General features: G+C 41.7%; 1 protein-coding gene across 2 annotated transcripts in view; it reads right to left on the minus strand.

Moving 5' to 3' along the window:
* Positions 1 to 27,300, minus strand: part of CYP19A1 (cytochrome P450 family 19 subfamily A member 1) — a 43,761-nt gene that overhangs the window by 7,113 nt on the left and 9,348 nt on the right. For both annotated transcript variants that reach the window (XM_073568438.1, XM_073568440.1), the window contains 5 exons: positions 23,051 to 23,205; positions 16,421 to 16,597; positions 8,828 to 8,942; positions 8,607 to 8,721; positions 3,218 to 3,380 (listed from right to left, as the gene is read on the minus strand). In XM_073568438.1, the coding sequence (XP_073424539.1) occupies positions 3,218 to 3,380; positions 8,607 to 8,721; positions 8,828 to 8,942; positions 16,421 to 16,597; positions 23,051 to 23,205 (725 nt within the window). The remainder of the gene's footprint in view (positions 1 to 3,217; positions 3,381 to 8,606; positions 8,722 to 8,827; positions 8,943 to 16,420; positions 16,598 to 23,050; positions 23,206 to 27,300) is intronic.

The raw sequence follows: 27,300 nt of genomic DNA on the forward strand, positions 1-27,300 counted from the left end.
TAATAAAAGGAGGGCACTTCCTGCTAGTGAGTGGTTAGAGTAGTGCAGTGTTAGGCTACGTTCACACGTAGCGGAACTCTCGCGGAAATTACCGCGAGAATTCCGAATTCCATTCAGCGGGAAAATCGCATTTTAAATTTCCGCGATTTTCCCGCGGAAAAACTAGTATTTTGCAAGTGTTATTAGCTTGCAGAATTGCTAGCGTTTTCCAAGCGATTTGTAGCATCGCTTGGAGAACTGATTTACAGGTTGGTCACACTTGTCAAACATAGTGTTTGACGAGTGTAACCAACTTTTTACTATTGAGGCTGCCTATGCGGCATCAATAGTAAAAGATAGGATGTAAAAAATAATAATAAAAAAAATATTGTTATTCTTACCTTCCGGCGTCCCACGCAACCTTCCCGCCTCTTTCCACGCTCCCGGTCCCAGTAATCCTTTGCAAGAATTACCGCGATGAAGTCCGTTCTCGCGGGATCACGACATCTCGCGGTCATTTGCAATGACGTCACGTGAATGACCGCGAGACTTCGCGATCCCGAGAGAACGGACTCATCGCTCGCAAAGAATTACTGGGACCGGGAGCGTGGAGAGAGGCGGGAAGGCTGCGCGGGACGTCGGAAGGTGAGAATAACAATATTTTTTATTTTAAATTCTATTTTTTACAGGGATATGGTACCCAAAGCCCGGAGGACAGTCTCCTCTCCTCCGGACCGTGGGTACCATTCGCAAATGTTCTGCTTACTTTTCGTATAGTGTGCACAGCCACATGCGGAAAGTAAGCAGAATAATGCATTCCTATGGGTGCGGGATTGCCGCGGTTCCGCTAAATTAATGAGCATGCTGCGTTTTTTACCGCAAAGCGATTCCGCCGCGGTGAAAACCGCAGCATTAGCACAGCATTGCGGAATCCCATAGGAATGCATGGGATGCTTATTTTTCGTATTTTCGCGGCAAAATCACGCAGTTAAAACGCTGCAAAAACGCGAAAAAACCGCCACGTGTGAACATAGCCTTAAGATCAAGTTCAGATGGAGTGGGTTGCTAGGGGCAGTATGTGCAATTTTTCAAGTTATTGGGAGGCCATACTGATATCCCTGATGCACATTCTTGTAATCTCTGGAGCCTAGGGCTTGGGCCAGGTAGTAAGGATCTGGCCTGGTCTTCTGACATCTCAAAATCAGCGGATGTGGAATTGCGTGGGGGGCAGGTGGCCGGTTCTGGGTGCACTGCTGAAGTGGACAGAAAATCCTTGAGTCTGACAGTCAGTGGACTCAGGAATAGTCCAGGATGAATGAGTTATAGGGCTAAAGAGGTACTTTACTAAGGAAAGAAGAAACATGAAATGCCGTGCCCTGTACCACATGTCGCACTTGATGAATTTGGACTAACTAGTAAACGTTTGCCTGTTGTAAAAATCTTGGTGTTCCCTGAACTGTGTACGGCGGCTCTTGAGGACAGAAGCCTGGAGGCAGCGGAGTCATGTGGCCTACAAGTGAGTGTGTTGTCCAGTGCGTAACCGGACAGCAACTCATTCATGACTACCGCTCTGGTGCACTTTACAGACGGACAGCTGAACTAGTTATTTTGAAACTTATTTTCACCTTTGGGGTGTTGTGATAACTGTACGTCATTGTAGATATCAGCATATTGGTAGCATAGATGTGAATGCTATGACCCCCATCTATTGCAAATGTGGAGTGTCAGTGGCACTAGGAAAGTTCACAAGCCTTTCATGAGTGTGACTTCAATACAAGTGCTTGATTTCAGCGGACGGGTTGTTATTAATTATGAGATTTATTTTGATTGAGTCTTTTTCTTGACACACAAGGGATTTACCTTCGTCTGGGTAAGCATTACAGGAGAACAGGCAGAATTGGATGGGTTTATGGTTTTATAGCCTTAAAACTATATTACTCATTACTTACACAGTATGTTACTATGTTGCTTTAGCTCTTGTTGTTGCTGCTTTCTTCAAATACCTCATCAGTTATCTTATTATGTCGTCAAAGGCCAACCACATGGCTGCACAAAATTTTGTGCTGATTTCTTAGTGCCACTGCCATGCCAAATATTAGCAATTTATAGGGATTACAGTGGTCAGATAACTGGCACTGCCAATTGCCGATTGCCTGGCATATGATAGTAATATGCTATCAGTGTCTATACTGAGACAACCGATTTAAAATGTAATTTTAACACTTCCAACCAATTTAAAATGTAATTTTAGCTGTTATGAATGAGTCACCAAGGAGGAAAAAACAAAAAGCAAGCTAAGCCCAGAAAACCGGAGAGGTTGGTAACTAGCGGATTGCAGACCCCTGATCCTATCCACAACAACTAGCAGTAGCCATGGAGCGTGCCTATGGTGGTCCTAGATGCCTCGTCACGGCCTGAGAACTAAATAAGCCTAAAGAAAGAAAGGGAAAATCGAAACTGCCCCAGAGCAGACCCCAAAGCAATAGACAGCCCCAACATGTATTGTCGGTGAATCAAGATGAAAACACAGACACAAGTAGAAAGATAGGCTGAGCAAACAATGGGGCCCTCTCTAACTAGAAAGGACAGAAAAGAAAAGCTGCTGTCTGCAATCACGCAAAAAACCCTGCCAAAAAGAATGTCCAACACGTCTGATAGAAAAAGGCCCTGAAGTCGCTAGACTTCAAATCACTATATCAGCACTCAGGTATATTCTGAAGACAGAGCAAAAGAGATCAACTGATCAGAGACAAAATGGGAATTCAGCCCAGTGCCAGCCAGGGCTGGCTGAACACAAAAACTTTGTAAACCAGACGAAAACTCATATGAACAATAGCAGAGAAAACATTAGCTTTAGGAAGGCAGGAACCAAACTGGAAACCAGGAGCCACAGTCAGGAAAAATCACCAGCAAGAAACTAGGGAGTCGGCTGCCTTAAATCCAATCAGAAACTCCTGATGTCCAATCGCAGTCCTCCTCCTCAGGTGGCCGGTCTCTGCCATTTAGATCAGCTTCATTACCTCCCTTCACCAACAGAGGGAGTCCAGATAGAGAACTCACTACTCCTCTGTCAGCACAACCAGCTCCATAACCCTCACCAGAAGCCAGAGGCAAACCGGAAAATGAGCTCACAACATTTAGTGCTTCAAACCTAAAGTAAAATGAATGTTCATATATCCTAGGGGTCTATCTGGAGATATCCCAGAAATGTCAGTGTTCTTGTCCATGTGATACTTACCAATCACCGTGTTGATCTCATTTCTGATCATCTCTTCAGTTTTTGGATGTTGAGCGATGAGGATAAACATGAAGTACAAAGAGACAGACATGGTGTCAGGAGCAGCTATCAGCATCTCCAAGATACTTTGGTTCACGTTCTCAGCAGTGAGATCTCCATGGTTCTTGGATGAAAGAAAATATTAATTAGATTTACATTTGTTATTTGGACCTTTGTTTTTTCAATAAATGCTCGTTTTTATCTTTTAATCCTTCATCTTATAATTTATTACCATAGGAGGGCAGAGATTTTTAAATGTTTTCTGCATTCTGCATTGATGGGGCAGGTGACGTCCCCCTCAGTCATGCACCCTTACTCCTTATCCACCCATCTTTTCCAAACAGATTTGAATTAAAGCTAAGCTGGATACTATTTCTTTCTCTGTTCACTTGAAGCATGGCAAGGCATGTAAAGAGGTACCTTATATATTCGAGTATAAGTGGACCCTAGTATAAGCCGAGGCACCTAATTTTGCCACGAAAACTTGGTAAGCTTATTGACTCGAGTATAAGCCTGGTATGCATAGTCCCCTCATCCCTATCCTGGTATGCATGGCTCCCCCATCCCTGTCCTTTTATGCATGGCTCTCCCATCCCTGTCCTTGTATGCATGGCTCCCCTGTCGCTGTCCTTGTATGCATAGCTCCTTATCCCCTATCCTTGCATGCATGTTTCCTATAAACAAAAAATCAACTTACCTTGCCTGGGCGCCCTCGCTGCATCTCGTTCCAGTGCCAGCAGCTCTTCCTGCTGAGCGATCACGTGGCCCCCCTCATTAAGGTAATGAATATTCACTCCATGCCTATGGGAGTGGAGAGGCATGAATATTTATTACTTTAATGAGCGGGGCCATGTGCTTACTTGGCTGGAGGAGCTGCTGGCGCCAGAGCAAGCGAGATGCAGCGAGGGTGCGCAGGTAAGGTAAGTAGGATGTATGCAGGAAGCCGGCGGCTGCGGCTGTTGCTGTATTCATTTCTCTTTAGCAGCAGCACAGGCTTTAGCCACAGCCGCCGGCTTCTGCCTCTGTGACCCGCTGCTCCTCCTCCCCCCGCTGTCTTTTTGGGACAATTGACTCTTGTATAAGCCGAGGGGTGCGTTTTCAGCACAAAAAAATGTGCTGAAAAACTCAGCTTATACACGAGTATATATGGCAAGTCAGCAGACTTGTGTTTCATCCAATGAGGTCATCCTGTTGCTAGCGAGGACTTATACATTTCTAATCAAAAATGCTAACTAAGTATCTCACGTTTTCAGCATTTGTGGCAATAGTGACATTTTTTAATTCATTAACCCCTTCTCGACATGGTTATCTTCCGTTATTTCATTTTCTTTTTCTTGCAAGAGCCATAATTTTTTATTGTTTCCATAGACATAATCATATGAGGGCTTGTTTGTTGCGGAATGAGTTGTACTTTTGAATGACACCATTCATTTTATCATGTTATACACTGGAAATCAAGAAAAAAAATTCCAAGTGCGACAAAATCGCAAAAAAAGTGCAATTATACAATTGTTTTGGGGATTTTTTATTTTCCCTGTTAAATATATGGTAAAAGTGACCAAGCAGTATGATTCTCCAGGTCAGTATGACTATGGAGATACCAAGCATGAGTGTATAAATATTTTTTTTAATTTAAGTAGCACAAAAAAATTGGAGTCTAAAAATATATAAATATATTTTTTCAGTGTATTGCCATTTTCCAAGACCCATAACATTTTCTATTTTTAGTCTATGTGGCTGTGGGAAAGCTTATTTACTGTTTCCATTTTGGGGAAGAAATTATTTCTTTTTAATTCTTGTGGAGGTTGAAAAATCGTAATTTTGTAGTTTAGATTTTTTTTTCAAATATGCCATTTAACCGATCAGCTTAATTAATTTTATATTTTGATAGACTGGACTTTTACGGACATACAGTAACAATACCACATATGTGTATTTATTTATTTATATATTTATTTTTAATGGAGTAAAAGTGTGGTGATTTGAACTTTTTTTTATTTTTTAAAAACATTTTTTTCAGCAGAACCCCTGCTGTTATTGCAACTCAATGATGCCTTGCAATCTTGTCACGGGGGCGTTGGCCACATGGAATGACGCACTCCCTACTAGCATGCTGTAAATGCTGCTCCTGGAGATTGACAGCTTAATTTAACAGGTTAACAGCCTCGAGTGGAGCTCCACTCAACGTTAGAGGCAAAAGATTGCTGAATATCACACCCATCATCTCCTAGAAAAGCTGTGGGCTCAGTTGCTCAAGTTGCATCAAAGTTAGGGAGCTGGCATATGACAAAACTGTGCATCATGTGCAGGTAAGGGGTTAATTGCAGAGTGCTGTTGCATAATGTATTTATATATGTTTATATATTGGCCATAACATGCCTGTACCTGCATATTAATTTAATATTGCGTAAGTGGTGGCCTTACACTACTTTTCCTGCATTGTCCAAATTAAGTTATCACCTCCTTTGGCCCATGCACCTTTATCCACCAATCTCTCCCAGCCAGACTTTAAATAGAGCTAAGCCAGATTGTCACGGTCCATTTTTGGAGCCGTGGCAGAATGTGGATTCTTATAGAAACCTTTTTCCATTTTCCCCCGGTGGCCGCTGGGGTTTACTGCAACTGTAGTTGTTTTGGTGCTAGTTTTGCCCCCGGTGGCCGCTGGGGTTACTACACATTTGAATTAACCAACAGGTGATGACTACTCCCCCCTCCTTCTTATAAAAGGTCGCCATGTGCAGTAAATCACTGTTGGTAATATTGTTCATTTGTTATCCAACCGTGGTGAAGACTGGAACTACCTGGTGGAGAGGGGGTTCAGCTTATCTGGAGCAGTGGAGTTGCTGCTGGATGCTGATCGGATCCCTACTCTGTTGCTTGGAGCATTTGCAGCAGAGAAAAGCTAAGTTTTGGGTTTTAGTTGCTTTAACCCCTTGGTGCCTGTTTTATTTTCCTTTGTGAGTTATTGGGTGCAGTTCACTTTATTCCATGTGTCACCTCCTGGGGAGGGGGTTGGTGGTTTAGCTCAGGGCTAAACAGGAGATAAGGTAAGGTCGGGGACTTGGGCCTCACTACCTTCAAGTGTACCCCCAAGTTAAGGAGAGTCAGGGCACCCCCTTAGCCTGAGGGGCAGATCAGGGGCCCAGTTTCCACGTCTCCTGCTTTGTCCCAACTGCCCCGTGACACAGATACTGTGTATTACTACAGTATGTGCCGTGTTAGTGTCTGTCCAATGAAGTCTTCCAGTTGCAGAAGATGACTTAATAGAGTTATCACTACTCGGACAACCCGTTCTCAATCACTATGTCCCAACCTAGTAAAATAATAACACCTAGTATTTTAGTTGTTGGAAATATAGTAAATGTTTCCTAGAGGAGCATTGCATGGCTTATAAGCCTCCTTACATTGGCATACCAGGCATGTCAATCAAAATGTTACCCCTTAAACACTAGTCAGAAGCCTCTCATACAGCCAAATCAGAGCTCATGCTTTGCACTGATGAGGTGCAAAACCCCAAAACACAGTATATGCAAATTGAGATTGTGGCTTTTACACTAACGGTTCGCTCACATCTGCATGTAAAACATCAGCCTGCAGTTGCCTGCTTAGCATTTGCTGGATATTGAAAATAGGGGGGGACCTCACATAGTTTTTTGAGAGTCCCCCCTTTTTAATAACCAGTAGAGGCTATGCTGCCAGCTCTGAACTGATATTTATAGGCTCGGAACCTTTGATATTGGCCACTTCCCAGAATAATAACACCAGCTCCCAGCTGTCTTCTTTCCCTCAGCTGGTTAATAAAAATAAAGGGAACCCCACCCCATCTTTTTTTCATTTAATTTTATATTTATTAGCTAAATACATGTACAGTAAACTACACATGCACTACAATAATTATATATCTCACTGACACCTTTCTTACTATCATCTATGTATCTATATCTGTATATAGGCTTGTTTTATTAGTTCAAAAACTAGATTGAAATGACAGAGAATTACTGTATGTAGAAGCTGATAAAAACGCATTGCATATGGATTGCATACACATGACATACGAAAGCTAGGTGAGAAAAAACACATGACATTCGCTTGACATTCGGCAATTTTTCTGGCTGACAATCTCAGCTACTTTATATACGCAGATGTGAGCGTACTCTAAGTAATATGGCAAGACCCGTTAAAGGGTTGATCTTGACTTTTAAGATTGCTACTTCCAACAGGTGGCACTAGAGTTCAAGTCCTCTTCTCTGAATAGGCAATTTGCATGTTCAGTTTTCTGCACAGTGACTGAAGTGGCGCATTAGGCAGGGAATACTTAGAAGAGCAACAGTGCACAAATTTTTAGTCTCCTGATCAGTGAGAGTCACAGATATGGACATTTGTAAACTTCTCATTGCTTTTACAGCTTAAATTTCATTAATGCTGTTCTACTGGGCTTTTTTTTATTAGACTGCGTTCACACACATTGCCAAAACCAGAAAAATAAGCCACTACATGCAAATTCAGCATAAGGCTAAGTTTCCACAATAAATATTTGGTGTGTTTCTGATGCTGCATATACAGTATTCATTGCGGAAATAGCGCAGCTTCTTGCTGTTCCAGTAAAGTGAATAACATTTATATAAATCTCATGCCTACTGTGCTCTTTTTTTTTTAATGCTGAGTAAACCGTTGTGCGGAGCAATATTTAAATCTGCAACTTATCAATATCTCTTGCTGTAAATATGTGTTTTAGTTATGAATTTTCCCTTGAAAGAGATGAGGAAAATCTGCAGGTAAAAAACACATGTACGTTTTTATTGCATTTCAGCAGAGGAAACTCTCTAAAAAAGCAGTAAAATAACCCAGACATGAGTTTAGCAATAAAGCTAAGTAACAGGGAGTTTCAAGAACAATGCAGTTTTATTCAAACGCAACATACCCTAAAAAAAAAGCCAAAATCACAGCTGAAAAAAAAACCGCAAGAAATATGCACTCAAAAAAACAATGAAAAAAGCGCAAGTACCGTAACCTACATTAGCTAATTGGTGCCGAAAATCTGCTGCATCAAAAACTAAGTACTCAAAGTGGTAACGTAGCCTTATAAAGAATGCAATCCCAGAGGCGCTGCCTGTAGGCGGCACATCCTGCTTTTCGGACGCACCATTCTACAGTGCATGGAAAGCAATGAGTCTGTAGGAGTCTGAACTATGGACTTGTAGTGTGCTCCATGTATATTTGTGTGCACGAGATGTTTCAGATATCAGATCCTTCTTGGCATTCAGCTCTTAGATTTGTAAGCAAGGTATCATCTGCTTCTCTGCACACTTACTTATACACGTCTTTACTTAAACTGACCCTTACTACACACCTGTGCGAGAATGAGCTCCGTTGCAAAATCGATATTTTCATCCAGCTTGTCTGAAGTGGAAAGCTCCCGTCGCTTTTGCTCAATGAGAATTTCAACAGCCTCTTTCAAATCATTGCTGAAATACAAAGAGAGGACACTCTCAATCCGCAAAATTATTTTTTGGGTTCATACACAATTACATTCACAGTGGGGAAAGCATTGTTTAGTCATAGGGAACTCACGCTGATTTCTCATACTTCTTGTAGAGCCAGGAAATTTTAAAGAATATGTCTGGTTTCAGCAGAAGCGCCTGCCACGCGTCAAAATATTTCTGAATCTTCACAACAATGTCATTCTCTGGAAACAACAATGATAAAATGATGAGAGCATGACACAACATTCAACGCTTAGGTCTAAAGAAAACCAGCCTTGTGTCCCACAATTATGCTTATATCCCAGAAGTACATGAAATCTAGAACTGTTCATAGATTAAGGAACATTTGTCACCAAAACACTGCTTTTATATGTTTTTACACTAATGCCTTTAAATATAATAGGAAGGTGTTGTACTATGGTTTATTATGATTTAAAATTATTAATACTGTTATTTTCATGAATTTCATCATAGTTTTTAAAGTTGAAGGTATACTTAAATACATTGAATTCAACCTATAGCCTAACATGTTTATCCAAGAGGAAGGCAAAAACCCCATGGGGCAAACAGTAATAGCTCCATATTAGGGGAAATATTCCTTCCCAACTCCACAAATGACAGTCGGACTACTTCCCTGGATCAATATCACATCACAGACTATAGTACCCATAACCTGTAATATTGTTTTTCAAGAAAGGTATCCATGCCCTCCTTGTAATTTTCTAGTAAATCGTGTGGCAGAGAATTCCCTAATCTCAATGCTCTTACAGTAAAAAAAAATGCCATCTGTGATTTATGATAAAACCTTCTTTCCACTAGACGAAGAGGATGCTTCCTTGTTCCCATTGCAGACTTTGACATAAAAAAATCCGTGTACAGTCCCCACACATATTTGGACATCATAATAAGATCGCCCTTAAGCATTCATTTTTCTAAACTGAAAAAACCCAAGTGTAATAACCTGTCTTGATATTGCAGCACACCCATTCCCTTAATAGCCTTGGTTGCTCTTCTCTGCACCCGCTGTAGTTCAGCTATATTCTTATACACTGGAACTCAAATACACAGTATACTAAGTGTGGTCATACTAGTGACTTATATAGAGGCAAAACTATAAGCATCTGAGTCTCTTTTAATGCATCCCATTATTTTATTTGACTTGGCAGCAGCTGCCTGACACTGGCCACTAAAGTAGAGTTTACCCTCCTCCCATATGCCCAAGTCTTTTCCAGTGAGCTTTACCCAGAGTTTTACAATTCAGCATATAATATGGAATGTCCGCTAGGGCCGGGGGGTACTCGGTAGTGGGCCGGATCTTAAGGGGATGTGTCACGGCAGCAGTGACCCGGTCCGTGGCCCTGGGCGTCCAATGAAAATGATGATAAGGGGATGATAAAGTTTAAGAAAGATAGTTTGTGACGCCACCTGTGGTATTCGGCAATTAGATGTTAGCCGCCGCTGCTTGAAGAGACCGCTAGGGCTGATGACGATGCAGCAGAGTTGTTACAGCTCTCCACAGGTAGAGCAGCAATAGTGCAAAATGATGGTGATGATAGTTGTAATGCAGGGCTGAGGTGACACAGCAAATAAACAGGAGGACACAGCTGGGTGCAGTCTTCACACTTTTACTCACAGTTTGAGGTGCAGTCCAGGGCACTGATTACAGATGGTAATGGAGATCCGGGCAGCCTGGAAGCAATTTAGGATCCCCTAAGCCAGATGGTGTTGAAGGACTCCTTACTGCGCTGTTCTCTGAGGTCCTTGCTGCCTGAAGCTATGCTCAGTCCTCTGTTTCTTACTGTTCTTTAGTCTTTGCCTGTATGGCAGGCAGCTTGAACCTTTTACAGGTGTCACTCCTTCATGGTGGCTCCAGGTCTGGTATGCTGCTGTGCCTTCAGGTGTGTGATGGGGCCAGGAGGCCTTCAGTCTCCTGCCCTCTGGATTTGGCTGCTGGGACTGTTGTACCCATGCAGCCATGGACTCCATCGTTCGGTGTCAAGCACTCTTCCCTGGGGTGAGCTTGGTCACAAGCTCCAATCCCCAGGCTTTCCTAAACTTTCACTTTCCTCTCTCTTCACTCTGCTCTTGGGACGAGCTCCTCACAGCTCCTGTCCCTTGTACAGACTCTCCCAGACTGCAAATAACCCTGCCTCCAGGGCAGAGCTAATAAGGAAGCTTTCCAGAAATCAGGTTTTGAGCTCCCCCTTCTGGTCTGGAGACAGGAAAGGTGTTGTATGCTGGTGTTATCTGGCTAGGGAAACCCTCCATGCTTCCAGGCATGACATCACCCCCTGTGACGGAGGCCATGTCACTGTGGCAACCGGAATCCTGGGGTGTCACAAATACATTTTATATCATCTTCCCAAATGCATGACCTCACATTTATTTACATTAAATTTCCGTTTCTCAGCCCAAATGAAAAAAAATCCTCTTCTCCCGCTGAAGTTTGTTTTTTAAAAAAAAAACACCAAAAAACTGCATTTTATTCTCCTTCCCAGGTCCAGCGTTGAGTTTCCACTGCTGCTCCTGGGGTCCGTTATTGGCTGCAGAGCTAATGACTTGTTGATAGGCTTTCCAGACAACAACAGAGCTCAGCGGCACCGCACGAGTCGATGAACAGCTCAGAGCAGCTAAACTCATTAATTGGCTGCAGCGCTGTTGATGTTGGAAAAAACAGATACTGGGAGCAGTGGCGGAGACTCGGTGCTGGACCTGGGGAGGCTCAAACAAACTGCAGCCGAAAACATATATCATCTGACCTTTAAAAGGGTTGTCTGGTTCTAAACTATCTTTTAAAAGGAGAGAAGGAACTTTTGTAAGAGTGAGATCACTTGTAGCAGCCACAACGCAATTCATGATGTGGCCAAAAACCGTGATGACATGCTTTCACCCCAAAACGTCATGAGTATCAAATTGTTAATTGACGTGCAATTTGTTGCCAAAACTATTGTCAACAATATAGTTTAAAGCTGCAACATATGCAACCAACTTTCCAATTAAAAGTATGGAGAATGTGTTGGTCCAGGAATATATGAAAAAGGGTCGGGTAATATTTACTTGTAACTAAAGAGTGGGCCCCCAGAATCAAAGGGCTCAATCACATGACCATATTAATCGGATGAGTGCAATCTGATTTAAAAAAAAAAAAAAAAGAATTGCACTTGGACCAATGGAATTGAAAGAGGCGGTGCAGATCTGTGTATTTTTTTCTCATCTGTATTCAGTATGAGAAAATAATCACCGTATGCCGTGATTTCACTCCGAAATCGCATGGGTGCGAGAAAATAATTGGATGCCATATGTAGCCACAGTATAGCATTGGATTTTTATTTATATATTGCAATTCTGTAAGATGGAAAACTGTAAATGCTCCTGTAAAAGGTTAATAGCCACTGAGTAAAAAACGGATTATATACTGATGAGAAGTGATAAAAAATCATCACACACTACACACTACAGAATGAGAATGGGACCAATTATATATATATATATATATATATATATATATATATATACTCGTGTGACCCCAGCTTTACTGATGGACTGACACAGACTTCAGTAGTGGTTGTGCAGAATTATATAAAGAGTCTTCACAAGCTGATTTTTTTATATGTTTTGAATCCTCCACCAGTCGCATTCTGACACAAAGCCAGCCATTACTAAGGGCATAAGACGGCTTTTTACACAAGACGATCACAACAGATAGAGTATCTGTAAAGGCACAATTTTTAGCATCTTGATTAGTTTCAGTTACTATGGCAGCTATATTCATACCAGAAACAATGGCTATGGGTCATTTACATCCAGTTTTATTTATAGATCCAGCTGGAATTAATTGGATTCTATACACAATTATTGCACGTTCCCAATCTGAGTTCTCCCCTCCATCCAACCAGGAATTGGAAATGTCACTTCCTATGAACTCACTCAGTAAAGCTGACATAAAATCATTTCGAGCTCACCATAATGTCACCGCTTCATATTCCCAGTCGATGGTAGACGTGCTACAATACTGATGGCTCCCAGGAGAAGGTCAAAAGGAAACCATAGTCAGAAGACAGGTTTGGAAATCTTTCCTATTTCTATTCTCCGGGGTTTCCATCACTTTCATGGTTGCGAACCTTTCAATGTTTTCTTATGTAAGTGGAGTATGCGGTCATTACAGAAAGGGAAATATTTATTTTCTTGTTTTGTGCTATAAAATGATCACTCGCTAACTAGTCATGTGATACAAGTAATGCTGCCTACATGTGGAACCTGACCACATACTGGGATTTTTTATAAACACCATCTCGCCGGACTTGATGACGGTTATGTAGGAGATAAACACTCCTGATTCATTAAGAGGCACATGTTTCTTAATGAATCAGGAGCATTTAACCAGTGGCATGCACCTCTGTGCGCCATGCCAGAAATCTTACTCCCGTCAGAGACTGATGTAATATTTCTGCCATAAGGTCTACCATAGCTTGTTAAGAATTAGATGAACTGTGTCAATAGGCCCCTGCTTCGCTCCTGTCCAAACCCAGATCTTCCCATTTTGGTGGAGCTGGGAGAAGGTGCTACAAAAATGCCAGAAGTCGTAACATTTTTGCACAACTCCAAGGTGCCCCCAAATGTTTCAACTTTTCAAGTCAATTTATGGCAGAATTTTAGCGAAATTGCTTTGATGAATCGGTGACCATTGTGTTCTCTACGATAATTTTATATAGGGATGTAAGCATGGGAAAGACACCAGGGGGTAAGAGGGCATACCAGCTAGAGTGGAAACATAAATGCCAAATAAATCACTATAAGGTAAGGGCAGGAGGAAAAAATATAAGATATAAGGTAGTCACCAAGATTCTCGTAAGACTTTCATGCCAAGGTGGAGTGTGCCCCATTCCAAGTTATGCTATGGTGATTCATGGTTACTGCAATGAAATTTAAAGCTACTACTAAAACCTACGCTATTTGTTTCATTAGGAATTATGCTGAAATAATGAAATTCAGAAAATAATGATTGCATATAAAGCTGTCCATTTTGTTTTGCACTAGACTAAAATATTCAGAATGTATTGGGGTCTAAACTCTAATAGGTATTAATTAGATATTAAAAATAGATAATATCCGTCAAGAAATCTGCTCCCAACCACCAAGTGCTGTGACTCCCATCCCTTCCTACATCTCCCCTGGCTCACTCTCCACATTTGATCCCATAACAGAAGAAGAAGTCTCCAGACTCCTCTCTTCTTCTCGTCCGACTACATGCACTACCGACCCCATTCCCTCACATCTCCTCCAGTCTCTCTCTCCAGTCGTCACAACCCACCTAACTACAATCTTTAATCTCTCCCTCTCCTCGGGCATTTTCCCATCCTCCTTCAAACACGCCATCGTTACTCCACTACTAAAGAAACCTGCTCTCGACCCATCCTGCACAAACAACTACAGACCAGTCTCCAATCTCCCCTTCATCTCTAAACTTTTGGAACGCCTAGTTTACTCCCGCCTTACCCGTTACCTCTCCATTCACTCCCTTCTAGACCCTTCACAGTCCGGCTTCCGCCCCCTACATTCGACTGAAACTGCACTCATCAAAGTGACCAATGACCTTCTGACAGCAAAACGTAACGGTGACCACTCTCTGCTCATTCTTCTTGACCTATCTGCAGCTTTCGATACTGTTGACCACCATCTCCTACTCTCTAGGCTCCAGTCACTAGGCATTAAGGACACTGCACTCTCCTGGTTCTCTTCATATCTCTCTGACCGCTCCTTCAGTGTTTTGTTCTCTGGCTCCACGTCATCTCCTCTTCCTCTTGCTGTCGGGGTACCTCAGGGCTCAGTCCTTGGCCCCCTTCTTTTCTCTCTCTACACAGCCCCAATTGGACAGACCATCAGCAGATTTGGCTTTCAGTACCATCTTTATGCTGATGACACACAACTATACACGTCTTCCCCCGACCTTACCCCCACAGTACTACAGAACGCCAGTGACTGTCTGTCCGCAGTCTCCAATATCATGTCCGCTCTCTATCTGAAACTCAACCTCTCCAAAACTGAACTTCTTCTGCTCCCTCCGTCTACTAACCTCCCTAAATCTGACATTTCCTTCTCCGTGGGTGGTACCACAATAACACCCCGGCAGCAGGTGCGCTGTCTGGGTGTTATATTTGACACCAATCTCTCCTTTACATCCCATATACAATCCCTTGCCCGCTCTTGCCGCTTACACCTAAAGAACATCTCTAGAATCCGCCCTTTTCTCACTATGGAAACAACAAAAACCCTCACTGTTGCATTGATCCACTCTCGCCTGGATTACTGCAACGCTCTATTAATTGGCCTCCCTGTCACTCGACTATCCCCTCTCCAGTCCATACTCAATGCAGCAGCCAGGATCGTCCATCTGGGTAATCGGTACTCGGACGCGTCCGCTCTTTGCCAGTCCTTACATTGGCTGCCCATTCATTATAGGATCCAATTCAAAGTACTTGTTCTCACCCACAAAGCTCTCCACAGTGCGGCACCCCCTTACATCTCTTCTCTCATTTCTGTCTATCGGCCTAGCCGATCGCTGCGCTCTGCAAACGACTTTCGACTAACCTCTGCACTAATCCGTACCTCCCACTCCCGACTCCAAGACTTCTCCTGTGCTGCTCCTATCCTCTGGAATGCTCTACCCCAAGAAATCAGGACTATCCACAATTTGCATAGTTTTAGGCGCTCCCTCAAAACACACCTGTTCAGAGCGGCCTATCACATTCACTAATCAAAGTCATTCTCTGTGTAAGTGTGCGTGCGTAGCCCATTCACTATCTCCATCCATCCTTCACTCCTGCAAGATGGCTGGACCATCATTGTAAATACACCATTGTAAATACACACCTGTACTCTGTATCTCCCTCACCTCATTGTAGATTGTACGCTCTCACGAGCAGGGTCGTCTTATTTCGTCTTATTTTGCTTTAATTATTGTATTGTTAGTGTTGTTACTTATGACTTGTGTTTTGAAACTGTTAAACTGTAAAGCGCTGCGGAATATGTTGGCGCTATATAAATAAAGATTATTATTATTATTATTATTAATTAATGATGAGCGGATGTGCTCAGATAGGGTGTTGTCCGAGCATGCTCAGGTGCTGATGAGAGATTATGGTGTGCTCAAATAATAGGTTCGAGTCTCGGCGCCTGCATGTCTCGTGGCTGTTCGACAACTGCAGCACATGCAAGGACTGCCTAACAAGCGGTCAATCCCTGCATGTGTTGCGGCTGTCTAACAGCCGCAGGGACTCAAACATATTTTTTGAGTAAGGCGAAGACACTCGGTTAGCACACAAGCATGCTTGGATAACGCCTTATTCGCTGACCACTATTTACAAAAACTTCAGATGTGAGACTCCTTTACAATGTAGCGAGTGCGCAAGCACAGTGCAAGATGGCTTGAATAGAAACCATGTATGAAGAGGAAATGGAGACAGCTTTCTGAGCCTCATGAGAAGAACACTAAAGAGACGATTCCTACAGGATAAGAATATACCGTCTGACAGGATCAGATACATTGTATTTATTGCCAGTGACATTTATTGTACTCAGATTGTAGGACAGTGTGATGTGATTAGTTACCTTCCACCTCTAATATCAGTTCTCATGAATGACCCCACTGACTTACAATGTACAGGTTTGCTGATTAACCTACCATCTAATGGGATTCTGAGGAAAAGGTTGTTTGAGATGTCTAACATAATCAGCCTCATTAGCTTGAGAACATTTACTTTGCCCAGATCATCAGTGACATCACTCAGCTTTGCCAGGAAATGTTTGGTGGAGTTAATGCAGTTCTCTGTGGTCTGTAATAGTCCAGGTCCAGACAAAGCTAAGAGAAAAATCAACAAGTATGAGTTAAATAACCTTGTACAACCTTATGACAAAAGAAAAAAAAATCTCAATACACTGTGTACCCAGATAATTCATTCAAAGGAGCCACTATCAGTGATTGACTCCTGGTTATATACAGTAAAGGGCCTGTCACACTAAGCGATATCGCTAGCAATATCGCTATAATGTCACTGTTTTTTGTGACGTTATAGCGATATTGCTAGCGATATCGCTATGTGTGATACTTACCTCCGACCGCTCCCCTGCTGGTTATAGCTGATCGCACGAGAACGTCCTGAGCCATTTCTCGCCGTCTGCTTCCTGCTGGGCTTCCTGCTGTGGAGACGAGCGACACGTGGACGCGGGCGGGAGGACGTCTTCATCGCGTCGTCTGACAGGTAAGTAGCGATCCCCGTCCCCAGCGATGTCGCTGGTGAGATCTGCCTGTGTGGCAGCTCACTAGCGACCACTTAGCGATGTACCAGTGATCCTGATCGCGTCATATCGCTGGTCGGGATCGCTGGTGCATCGCTAAGTGTGACAGTACCCTAAGGCTCTTTTCATATGGAAAGGATGGGAATGATTTACTGTATGTCGGGATCCATTTACATTATTAAGAGCTGATATTCAACTGAAAGAAGAGTCTTTCTTTAGAAAGGATCACCTATATTTCATTGTTCAGATGAAGCCTTAAGGGGAATCTGTCACCACCTTTGACCTATGTACGGTAAACTATTAATGTGGGCATACAGGCTATAAAATGCTGAGAACAGTCCTCCCTGTGTGTCTCATATTAGCTGTGCTGTTGCTGAGAAATCCTCTTTTATCATTTTATATAAGTGACCTCTTACAGGCTCCTGGAAAGATGGTGCCAGGAGACAACTCTGCCCCAGATCTTATTTGAAATATAGGAGGGCGTTAACAATGTCATATGCATACCTCCCAACTTTTGAGGAATAGAAAGAACAGATCATGTATCGTGCTATCCGCATCGCAGCAAATGTTGACCATGTCCCTGGCCACACCCCAATCCACACCCATTTACCATTTTTTTCTCCCCCAGTAGAAGGAGTTGTCAGCTGGGCGGTGGTAGTGAGGGAAATTCAGCAGACACCTGAGACTGCAGGGTGTGGACCCAAATCCGAAACTATCCGCTGTATCCGGGACAGTTGGGACTAGAGATGAGCGGATCGATTCACGGGTCTTTGGTCCAGCATGTAGGTCAGTGGTACATGGTGGCTGGATGGGATGTCATGAATCTCTAACTATCTGGCGTTCCCGATACAGGTTTTGATTATCCAGGGCAACGCAATGTCATCTGTCTGTCCTGCTCATCTCTAGTTGGGACATGTGGATTTCATTTTTGCTCCTACATTCACAGGCGGAGCCGCCAGAACTTTCTCATCTTTATGTAGCTTCACTTTATGACAGTTTTCTTTTTTGTGCCTGTTGCAGAAATACGGTGTTTTTTGTTTTCTGTAAGATTGCAACTGCAGATGTGAAACCGCGTTTTTAATGAGTTTTTCATAGTACAGAAAAGCTTAGACTCTAGACTTAAAAAAGTAACTGCAGTTTTCTGCATACTTTTTTTTAGGCTTCACATAGAAGACAAGAGCGAAAAAAAAAAAGAACCCAAACCGCACAGTTCAGTAGCATCCTTGGGTGCAGTTTTCATGAAATCACATCCACTTTGCTTGGAAAGTTAAACACAGAATTTTTGTGCAAAAAATCCAGCAGAAGATACGCAGCATTTGCACTACACTCTAAATTTCGAACCAAAGTGGATGTGATTCCATGAAATCTCCACCCCCTGTGGTTTGAAGATGCTGCTGAACTCTGCAGTTTTGGTGCATTTTTTCTCTAAAGGCTTCTTCTGATAAAAATGCAAGAAAAAAAAACACAGTTGGATTTTTAAGTGCAGTATCAAAGATTTTTTGTAGTGTTAACAGCCCTGCTTCATAATGCAGCAAACACGCAATAATCAGAGAAGATTGTTATTGCGTCATCTGGTGCAGACACCTTCAGGAAAAAAGCAGCAGAAATAATGCAGCATTTACGCTACGTGTGAACATAGCCTCAGCGTTACAGCTTTATTACATTTTTAATTGAGAAAAAAATATCATTCGCGCCACTTGTTTTCTGACATTTACCGATCCCCGTAAATAATCTGATAGCTATGTTGTGTGGTTCATTACGATTAGAGAGACACCAAATATGTCCATGTTATGTGCTGATTTGTAATGTTTATTTTTTTTTAAAAAACGCATTAAAAATTACTATTTTTTCATTATCAAGTGTTTCATTAATTTTTAGTAATGTTATAGGATGAAAATATATTTTATTCTTAAATACAGATCAAGTACACAAAATCCTCCCATCTACAGTGTCAGAGCTTGTGGGTCAGCAGCGTAAAGCAAACCTGTCAGCAGAATTTTGGTTTCTAAACTACAGGCATTGTCAGGTTTGTGTTGTTACACTGATCAAACTGGTACCTGGAGTGAAGAAATCTGTCTTGTAGTTCTTGGGTAATCAGTGTTAGAAGTTTTCAATTAGTGAGATGCTCGTATCTGTGGGCAGGTCTTTTCTCATTTTTTCTGGTGTAGAGCACCAAGACTCTGCCTACAGTCCCGCCCTGGAGCACGAGCATCTCATTAACTGAAAACTTCTAACACTGATTACATAATAACCACAAGACAGATTTCTTCACCCCAGGTATCATTTTGACCAGTGTAACAGTATCAACATGACAATGCCTGTACATTACTTAGCAAAAACCTTCTGATTCTGACAGACTCCCTTTAAGTGTCTATCTGTAATGTTAACGTTGTGGGTTTGAGACCCGGAGGGGGGGGACTCAGAAACAAAAAAAATAAATGCAATTTTTGTAATTGCTTATTATTTTTTACTACTTTTATAGAAACAAAAAAAAATGTCTTCACCTCAGCATACAGACACCATAAAAATACATTGTTATACACAATGTATCTCTATGGAGATATATAACCTGAGTCCGTATTCACTGCCTGCAATAGAGGTCAAGATTACCAAAGTCTCCTACCTACATCATTGTGAGCTGTGGCTCAGGGTAATACCTGATCCATAGAGGGAGCAGAAGACAAGTTCTGTGCTGGTTACTTGTCTTACATTGGTAACTCCCTTTCATGTAAAATAATTTCTGAGGGCAGAGTTATCTTCAAGACACCATCTGCTCCTGAGGTCATTTATAAAAAGTGATAAAAGATGATTTCTCAGCAACAAGATATGCCAAGATATGCTGAGAAACAAGAAGTACTTTTTTCAGCATTATATAACCTGTATGCTCATATTAATAGTTTGAGAGGTCAAATGTGGTGGTGACAGATTCCCTTTAATGGCGAAACATGCATTTGGAGTGGTATATGTTTGGTCACTTTACTCTACTAGATCTTGGCAGGCACCTGTATTATATTTTTTTTGTTGCAGTTGTATCAAGCACCAATCTCCTTTGAATTTATAAAGAAGCCATCCTTTATCTATCTGGTGACATTATAGTAAAGTACACCACTGTAATGGAATCTTGAAGGAATGACCTCTGCAATTATACATTTGATATTTTTTTGTAGCCTGTTCAACACTTCACTTCAGTGGGGTGAAAGGGGCGTTCTTTTGTCCATTTCAGCCCAATTCTCTGACACAGATGACATACAGACAACAAAGAGGTCTAGTTTAGGTATTAAAATGAGTAATAAGCCAGATATTTTTGCACCCAGCTCTGGCCATGGGCAAACACAGGAAACCCTACTCTGTGTCGGACACAAACTGGAATGGGTCCTGCTAGGACCAGACCTTAAAGTGAACCTGTCAGCAGGATTTTGCTAAGTAAACTACAGACATTGTCATGTTGCCATAATTATACTGATTAAAATAATATATGGAGTGAAGAAATCCATATTGTAGTCCTCGTGTAATCAGTGTTAGAAGTTTTCAGCTAATGATATCCCCGTGCTCCTTGGTGGGACTGTAGTCTTATCTTCCTGCTCTAAGCCAGAGAAACCAAGTAAAGATCTGCTCACAGGCAGCCACGAAGCACCAAGATACACAACAAAGATAGCACTAGTATACAATGCCAGTAAAACTATTTATATGTTTTTATTAATTCAGTATAAATATAACATTGAATAAATATACACAAGGTGAACGAAGAAGCCTCCTGACAAAGAAGCGAAACGTGGGTTGGGGAGGCGGGGATGCCATATAAACGTACTACATACTCATGTAAGTGCCTTTTGTACTTTATTCTGCCACTCATGTAGTGCAATTTGGAACTCTATATCCTGTCATTCTTACCTGCATTACTGGCTCCAATTTATACAGGTCTTACATGCACTTTACTTTTGTCATAGTATAAGGTCTTCAGTCCCTGCTTGGTTAGCAGTTCACCCTGTCTATATTTATGCAATGTTATATTTATAATGAATTAATAAAAATATAAATGGGTTTACTGGCAATGTATACTAGTGCTATCTTTGTTGTGCATCTTATTTTTCAGTTGTTTGCCTTCACATTTGCATTAGGGTCTCCTTTCTAGTTATTATTAGATCACCAAGATAAGACTCTGCTTACAGTCCAGACCCACAGCACGAGCATCTCATTAACTGAAAACTTCTAACATTGATTACACAAGAACCACAAGACGTATTTCTTCTCCCCAGGTAGCCTTTTAATTCGTATAACAGTACCAACTTGACATTGCTGTAGTTTACTTAGCAAAATTCTGCTGACAGGTTCGCTTTAAGCTGAAGATTGGGGTACCTTTTAGATGTGAACTCTATTATAAAGCTGTAAATGTTACTAATTTAAGTAAATTTAACTACATTTTTTGAGCTGGAAAACCAATTCAAATAAGTCAACAAATTAACCCAACTAACCATAAAAATGTGCCTGACTGCTGAATTGTCCACTAAATTTATTAAACATTCCACATTTAAAGAAAAAAAAAAGCAATCCGCATATATAGTCAATCATCAGAGAATGTTCTGAAAAGACATTTTTCAATTTTATGGATGCAAATAAGCAACTAGAAGTAAAGCTCAGCTTGTGTGAGTTTGGTGCTTTAAACGACTGCTATGCTGATTGCATTATGCTCCTCTCCTGGATGATTTGTGCTTCATTGTCAAATGGCAAACTCTAGAAAAGTGAAAAATCTACTGAAAGGTTGAATGAGCAAACAGGGTTTTATAAATGTATTTATGTGGAATTTCAGGAACACACATAATCGCAGGGTTCTTAAATTCCCTGTGACAGAGTGCGTTGAAGAAAATGAACCCTTTGCCAGCTCTCATATATACAGTACAAAAAGTCATGTGAATTTGATTAACAAACATCACATAAGTGCAGTGCTTTCTGCCTGCAGAGGTTTGGCTAGATAAGACCTTCTGGACTAGCCATCAGCTAATTCCCATGAACCAGGCAGCTGAATACTAGAAATGAGCGAACTTGTTTGGATTCGGTTTTGAATACGATCGGAATCGAATTTTGTTTTTGCAGTATTCGTCGAACACAGCTGAACATCGTTGGAGTCAATGGGAGTAGAAATTACCAAATATGTTCGGAACCGATCATAAGACAAACATTCGGAACGAATAGTGTTCAAATATGGCCCGAATATGTCAAAATCAGATTCGGAGACAAAATCCGAGCAAATTCGCTCATCTCTACTGAATACCTCTCAGTGATCAGTTTTTATCACCAGAGGCTAGATTTCTGCACAGGCTAATTGTGGTGGATCGCAAGCATGAAAATTACTTCTATGAAAGCCGATTCCTTGGAAGTTCTGGCTCTGGTACGCGCTTGAACTTTAGTCCAAAGTGCATCTTGGGTACCAGAACTGTACCTGAACCCCACTGAAATCAATGGAGAACTGAACTGTGGAGATGGAAAATCTCCCACTCTCACTCGGCATCCGGTATGTACACCGAACTTTATAGTTAGGGTTTGCTCATCTCTAACAATGCATTGACAATAGCAGAAAACACCAAGTAAATCTGATTTTTTGGCACTATTGAAAATATTGAATAAGACTATAAAAAGTTTTAAAACACTCTTTACAGTTACAGTCTATTTTCCAAGATTTTAATATACGGTAATATATTGCGCGGACTTGAATGTGCTGCAGTGTCCAGCATTGCCAGCAGGTGGCATTGTGATACCCCTTTTCTTCTTTCCTTCTATCACAATGTCTTCTGTATCACTTTGTATTCCTAATTTACATCTTATATTTTGTCCTAAATTTTAACTTTGAATGTTTTGTTTTGCATAGTCCTATCTTCGAGGGTTCTTTTCGAAATTAGTAAAATGTTCTTTGGCTTTACTCTTTGCAAAAAAATTTCTTTTGTTCTTTTTTCATAGCAGATTGAAACAAATGTATTGGAAATATATTATTATTGTTATACAATTATTTCCAAATATTTACCTTTGTTAAAGAAAGGCCGTATGACTTTCCATAAAGTTGGGTTACTGTTGAATATAATCCCATTTTCATTCATGCCAATACACTGTAATCCCAATTTACTGCCAAACCTTGACACATAATGATTGTGCTTCATCACATGGCATGTTGCTGAAGATCTGTGGGGAAAAAGTATCATATTCAGCAGTATATAACATACGTATGATAGAAGAAGCAAAAACTGCTGTTACAGATTTATTAAATGGTTTACTACTCAAAACTGTATGTGATAAAACCTTGTGGCTCAGGTATTAAAAGTGTCCCTTGTGTCATTGTTATTTGTATAGTTCTGCATCTGTACTTAAGCTGGCACAAAAGATTATGCACATTGTCACAAAAGCAGATTATAATGCGGGTGATCTGGGTTACCGCCCGGGGCTTAACGATTCGGGAAGTTTCCTGAATCTCTACTGACAGCAATACAGAATAACAGTCCAGCTCCAGGGGATAGCCCATCGACTTTTGTGTGACGTGCCAGCGAGATGCCATCATCAGCCTGCGACAATACCACATCCAGGTCTGACGCGATTACTTTATCGCGCCAGTTCCTTGTGAGCCATGCACGTATAAGCCGTTCTCTGCAGCGTGTCCACATCGGACATTACCTACAAACACATGGGCCATGCACACAGTGAACAAGTCTGTAGGACAGTGTTCACACCACCAAAAGACTGAAACACAGAAAAACAAACTAAAACAAACGTATAAAAATACTCTGCTGTAAAAATGTAACAGTAAACAGCAAGTGCTAGTAAAAAGATAACAAAACAGGGTATTTGGTTGATACGTTTTTTGCAAAAAATGTATACTAAGCCGCTCTACAAAACGTCAAGGTAACCCCCATATCAGAGCAGTCCATAACCGATGTATTTAAAAACCTGACCATGTGTATAGTACCTATATGATCAGGATTCAGACAGGTAATGTCCGATGTGGACACGCTATGGAAGACGGCTTTTATGTGCATGGCCCACAAGGGAGGGGTGGAAGCCTCCCTAATCTTGCAAAAACAAGAAACCAATTGAATGCAAACACATGGGCCATGCACATACTGTATAAGCCGTTCTCTGCAGCGTGTCCACATCGGACATTACCTGTCTGAATCCTGCTCATGACCATGGCATGATAATTATTATATTTTCTAATTACTATTTTATATTATATTTAATAAAATATTTCTTTAGCACCCAGTCACTTTGCACTGTATTTCACTTCTAGCACCTTATTCACCTCCTGCCTGTATTTGGGCGTTTCTCTTTGTGCCCGTACTATGATTGATTCACATTTGCATCATTTCTACCAATCACTCTAATTTCCTTTCATCCATTTATTTTTTAGCATTCACGTAAAATAATATATGTATCACCTTATATATGCTCTCCTTTTTTACCCCTTTCCTTAGTAATTGCGATTCAGCTTATCTCCCTGTGATGGTGCACATGAGTGCGTTCCGTAGCTCCGTTCACTTCCGGGAGCACTCCAACACTGGATAGCATGCGTTCCAACATGCGTTCCATGGAGCACGTCACCGGAAGTGACGTCATTACGGCTGCACGGACAATCGCATGCGTCGTTTACATCGCAAGAGAGATGTTTATACAAACCACTCCCCCTTTATTGATAGCGACTCTGCCATTGGTGCTATGGGGCATATAATCTTACACTAGCCCTTTCCCAGATACCCCCCCAGAAGATCTGATTGGCGGAACGAGATCATTATCGCCGTTCAAAGCGTCAGCAGCTGTGACCGGGTGTAAGAAGTCTGTTCACAGAGGCGTCGGCTGAAGAGAGAGTTCTACTTCCATCAGTCTACACCTGCTGCCACTAATAACAGTGAGAGCAACAATGGCTGAAAACATCAGACAGCACTATAAATAAATTTAAAAACTGGTATGAGTTCCCCTGTATTTTTGATAACCAGCATGGTAAACTGACAGCTGTCAGCTTCATCATGGCTGGTTATCAAGAATAGATGAGCCCAACTCCGTTCTCTTTAATTATTTAAACCAGTTTTTATTTATTTATGAAAATTCCCATCAGCCACACCTGTTCTTGCTGTTATTAGCACCAACAGGCGTAGGTTGATGGGAGTAGTACTCTCATCAGCCGACGCCTCTGTGACCGGGCTCACACTTTCATCTGACAGCGTGGGAACCGCAGTTCTCTGACCACTGGTAATAATGTTACCACCGATCAGAGGCACTGTTTGCCGTGCTGTCATGCAGATGACAGCCTGACAAAAAATGGATGCTCGAGCCCTCCATTCATACTGCGCATGATCCAACTAGCTTGCTAGCCCTGGTGACCCGGATGTTGTCATGGCAACATTGGGTCACCATGACATTGTTCGACCCCACGAAATGACCTCACTGGGGCACCAATCGGAGGGGAGAAGGATCCATCTCCCACTCCTTGCCTTCTAAATGCTGCAATCGATATTGGTCACAGCACTTAGAGGGTTAAACTGCCAGGAGCGGTGTGGGCACCATTCTTGGTAGTGAGTGTAGGGTGTCAGATTTGCTCAACACCTGGTGGCGATCTTGTGCGCGCACAGCTCCTATGCGTGCAAAATTGCCAGAACGTATCCATATGTCCAAGGTTGGGAATTGTTCCCAACCTGGACATATGGATTCGTCCAAAGTCGTGAAGAGGTTAAAGCATCACACTAAGCAAGTACTGCAAATATGATGTGTTTGTGTCAGTGAGGACAGGGTTTGGGAAGCACTACTCTGGATCACTGGGTTGTAAAAATTGAAGCTTTCAAAAAGTCTTTAGGCCCCGACACCTTATACATATTATCATTCATTCAGGTGACATAATCCACTGTCACTCGTTTATCCAACGCTTAATACTGTCCTTAGTCTTGGGTGTAGGCTGGCATCTGACTCCTTCTTTGCAGTTGACACTTACTTGAACCTCTATCCAATCATACAAAAATCTTCACAACAAAGCACTTCTCCATACTGTACACAAAATCTTCGATAAATATTGGCAGCGGACACAGCGTCAGAGCACAACAAACAAATCACTGCACGCTGCCCTTCTTTCATGCAAATCACAAGCGTGGTAATCATTGTTTCTCTTACCAAAGACATTGATGATCTGACATAACACAGCAGTGACTGGGAAGACGGCGACCTCGTATGGAAAGCGCTGATAAGATAGTATGACCAACATAAGTTTTAACTGAAGTGCAGAAAATGTTTGACTCCTCTTGTATTTCAATATACACAAGTGGTAATGTTTCCCCAGAAGTTGACACTATTGCTACACCTGTTTGTTTTTATATTGCCTGCACTACATTACTGCTGCACATATATACATGCATTTTATTGTGGCTTTCTCGCCATTATGGTCGCCGTTTTGAATATAAAAAGAAACTTTAAAAATGCCAAAGTACTTGTTAAAAAAAACTGTGGCACAAAGTGCATGGAAATAAGATGATTTTGTGATGTAGCAGTGGTGCAGATGCCCTATCAGCACTACATGTGTATGAAAAATGGTGATTACTGAATTCAAAAAGGCTTGTTCTTTGATTCCACTTACATATAGCAGTGGGTGAGAAGCTCTGGAGAGGGGCAGAAGTGCACACAAAATAGGGCACTACTGTCTGGTAAAGAATAAGTAGAAGTGATGGTAGCGCTCACCTGATGGTGTCGTGTGCAGGCATAACACCCATAAAAGCGTGGAAAGCCACTGCTGTCCCGCGGCCGGAGGAAATGGTTCTTCCAGATGCATAATGGCAAAAATGGAAACTGTCACATTTAGGCAAGCTGAGCTGCGAGAATGAAAAGCCTTGGGATTCCAAATCGGTTTTTATTGACATCAACTCGTTTCTGTGCCGGACCATCGCCTTTCTCAAGTGTATTTTTTATACCTTGAGAAAAGCGCCAGTCCGGCGCACAAACACATTGGTATTAGCTAAAACCGATTTGTAATCCCAAGGCTCTTCATTCTTGCAGCACAGCCCGACTAAATGTGACAATTTCCATTTTTGCCATTGGGCAGACTCAAACATACAGATTAAATAGTTGGCCAATGTAGGTAAAATCATTGGATTTGATGAACTAATCCTCTAATTTTTGTGGCCTACTGTGGCCTCACTCCCAAACTGACAGAATACATGAATGGATTCATTATAATGTATGGGACACAGGGACAGACGGGAGGAAATTTGTGTCTAAAATGAAATTGTGTTTGTTGCTCATAACAAC

Source organism: Dendrobates tinctorius, unplaced genomic scaffold, assembly GCF_039654945.1.
Source record: "Dendrobates tinctorius isolate UK_male_01 unplaced genomic scaffold, ASM3965494v1 ptg000022l, whole genome shotgun sequence".
Classification (NCBI taxonomy): Eukaryota; Metazoa; Chordata; class Amphibia; order Anura; family Dendrobatidae; genus Dendrobates; species Dendrobates tinctorius.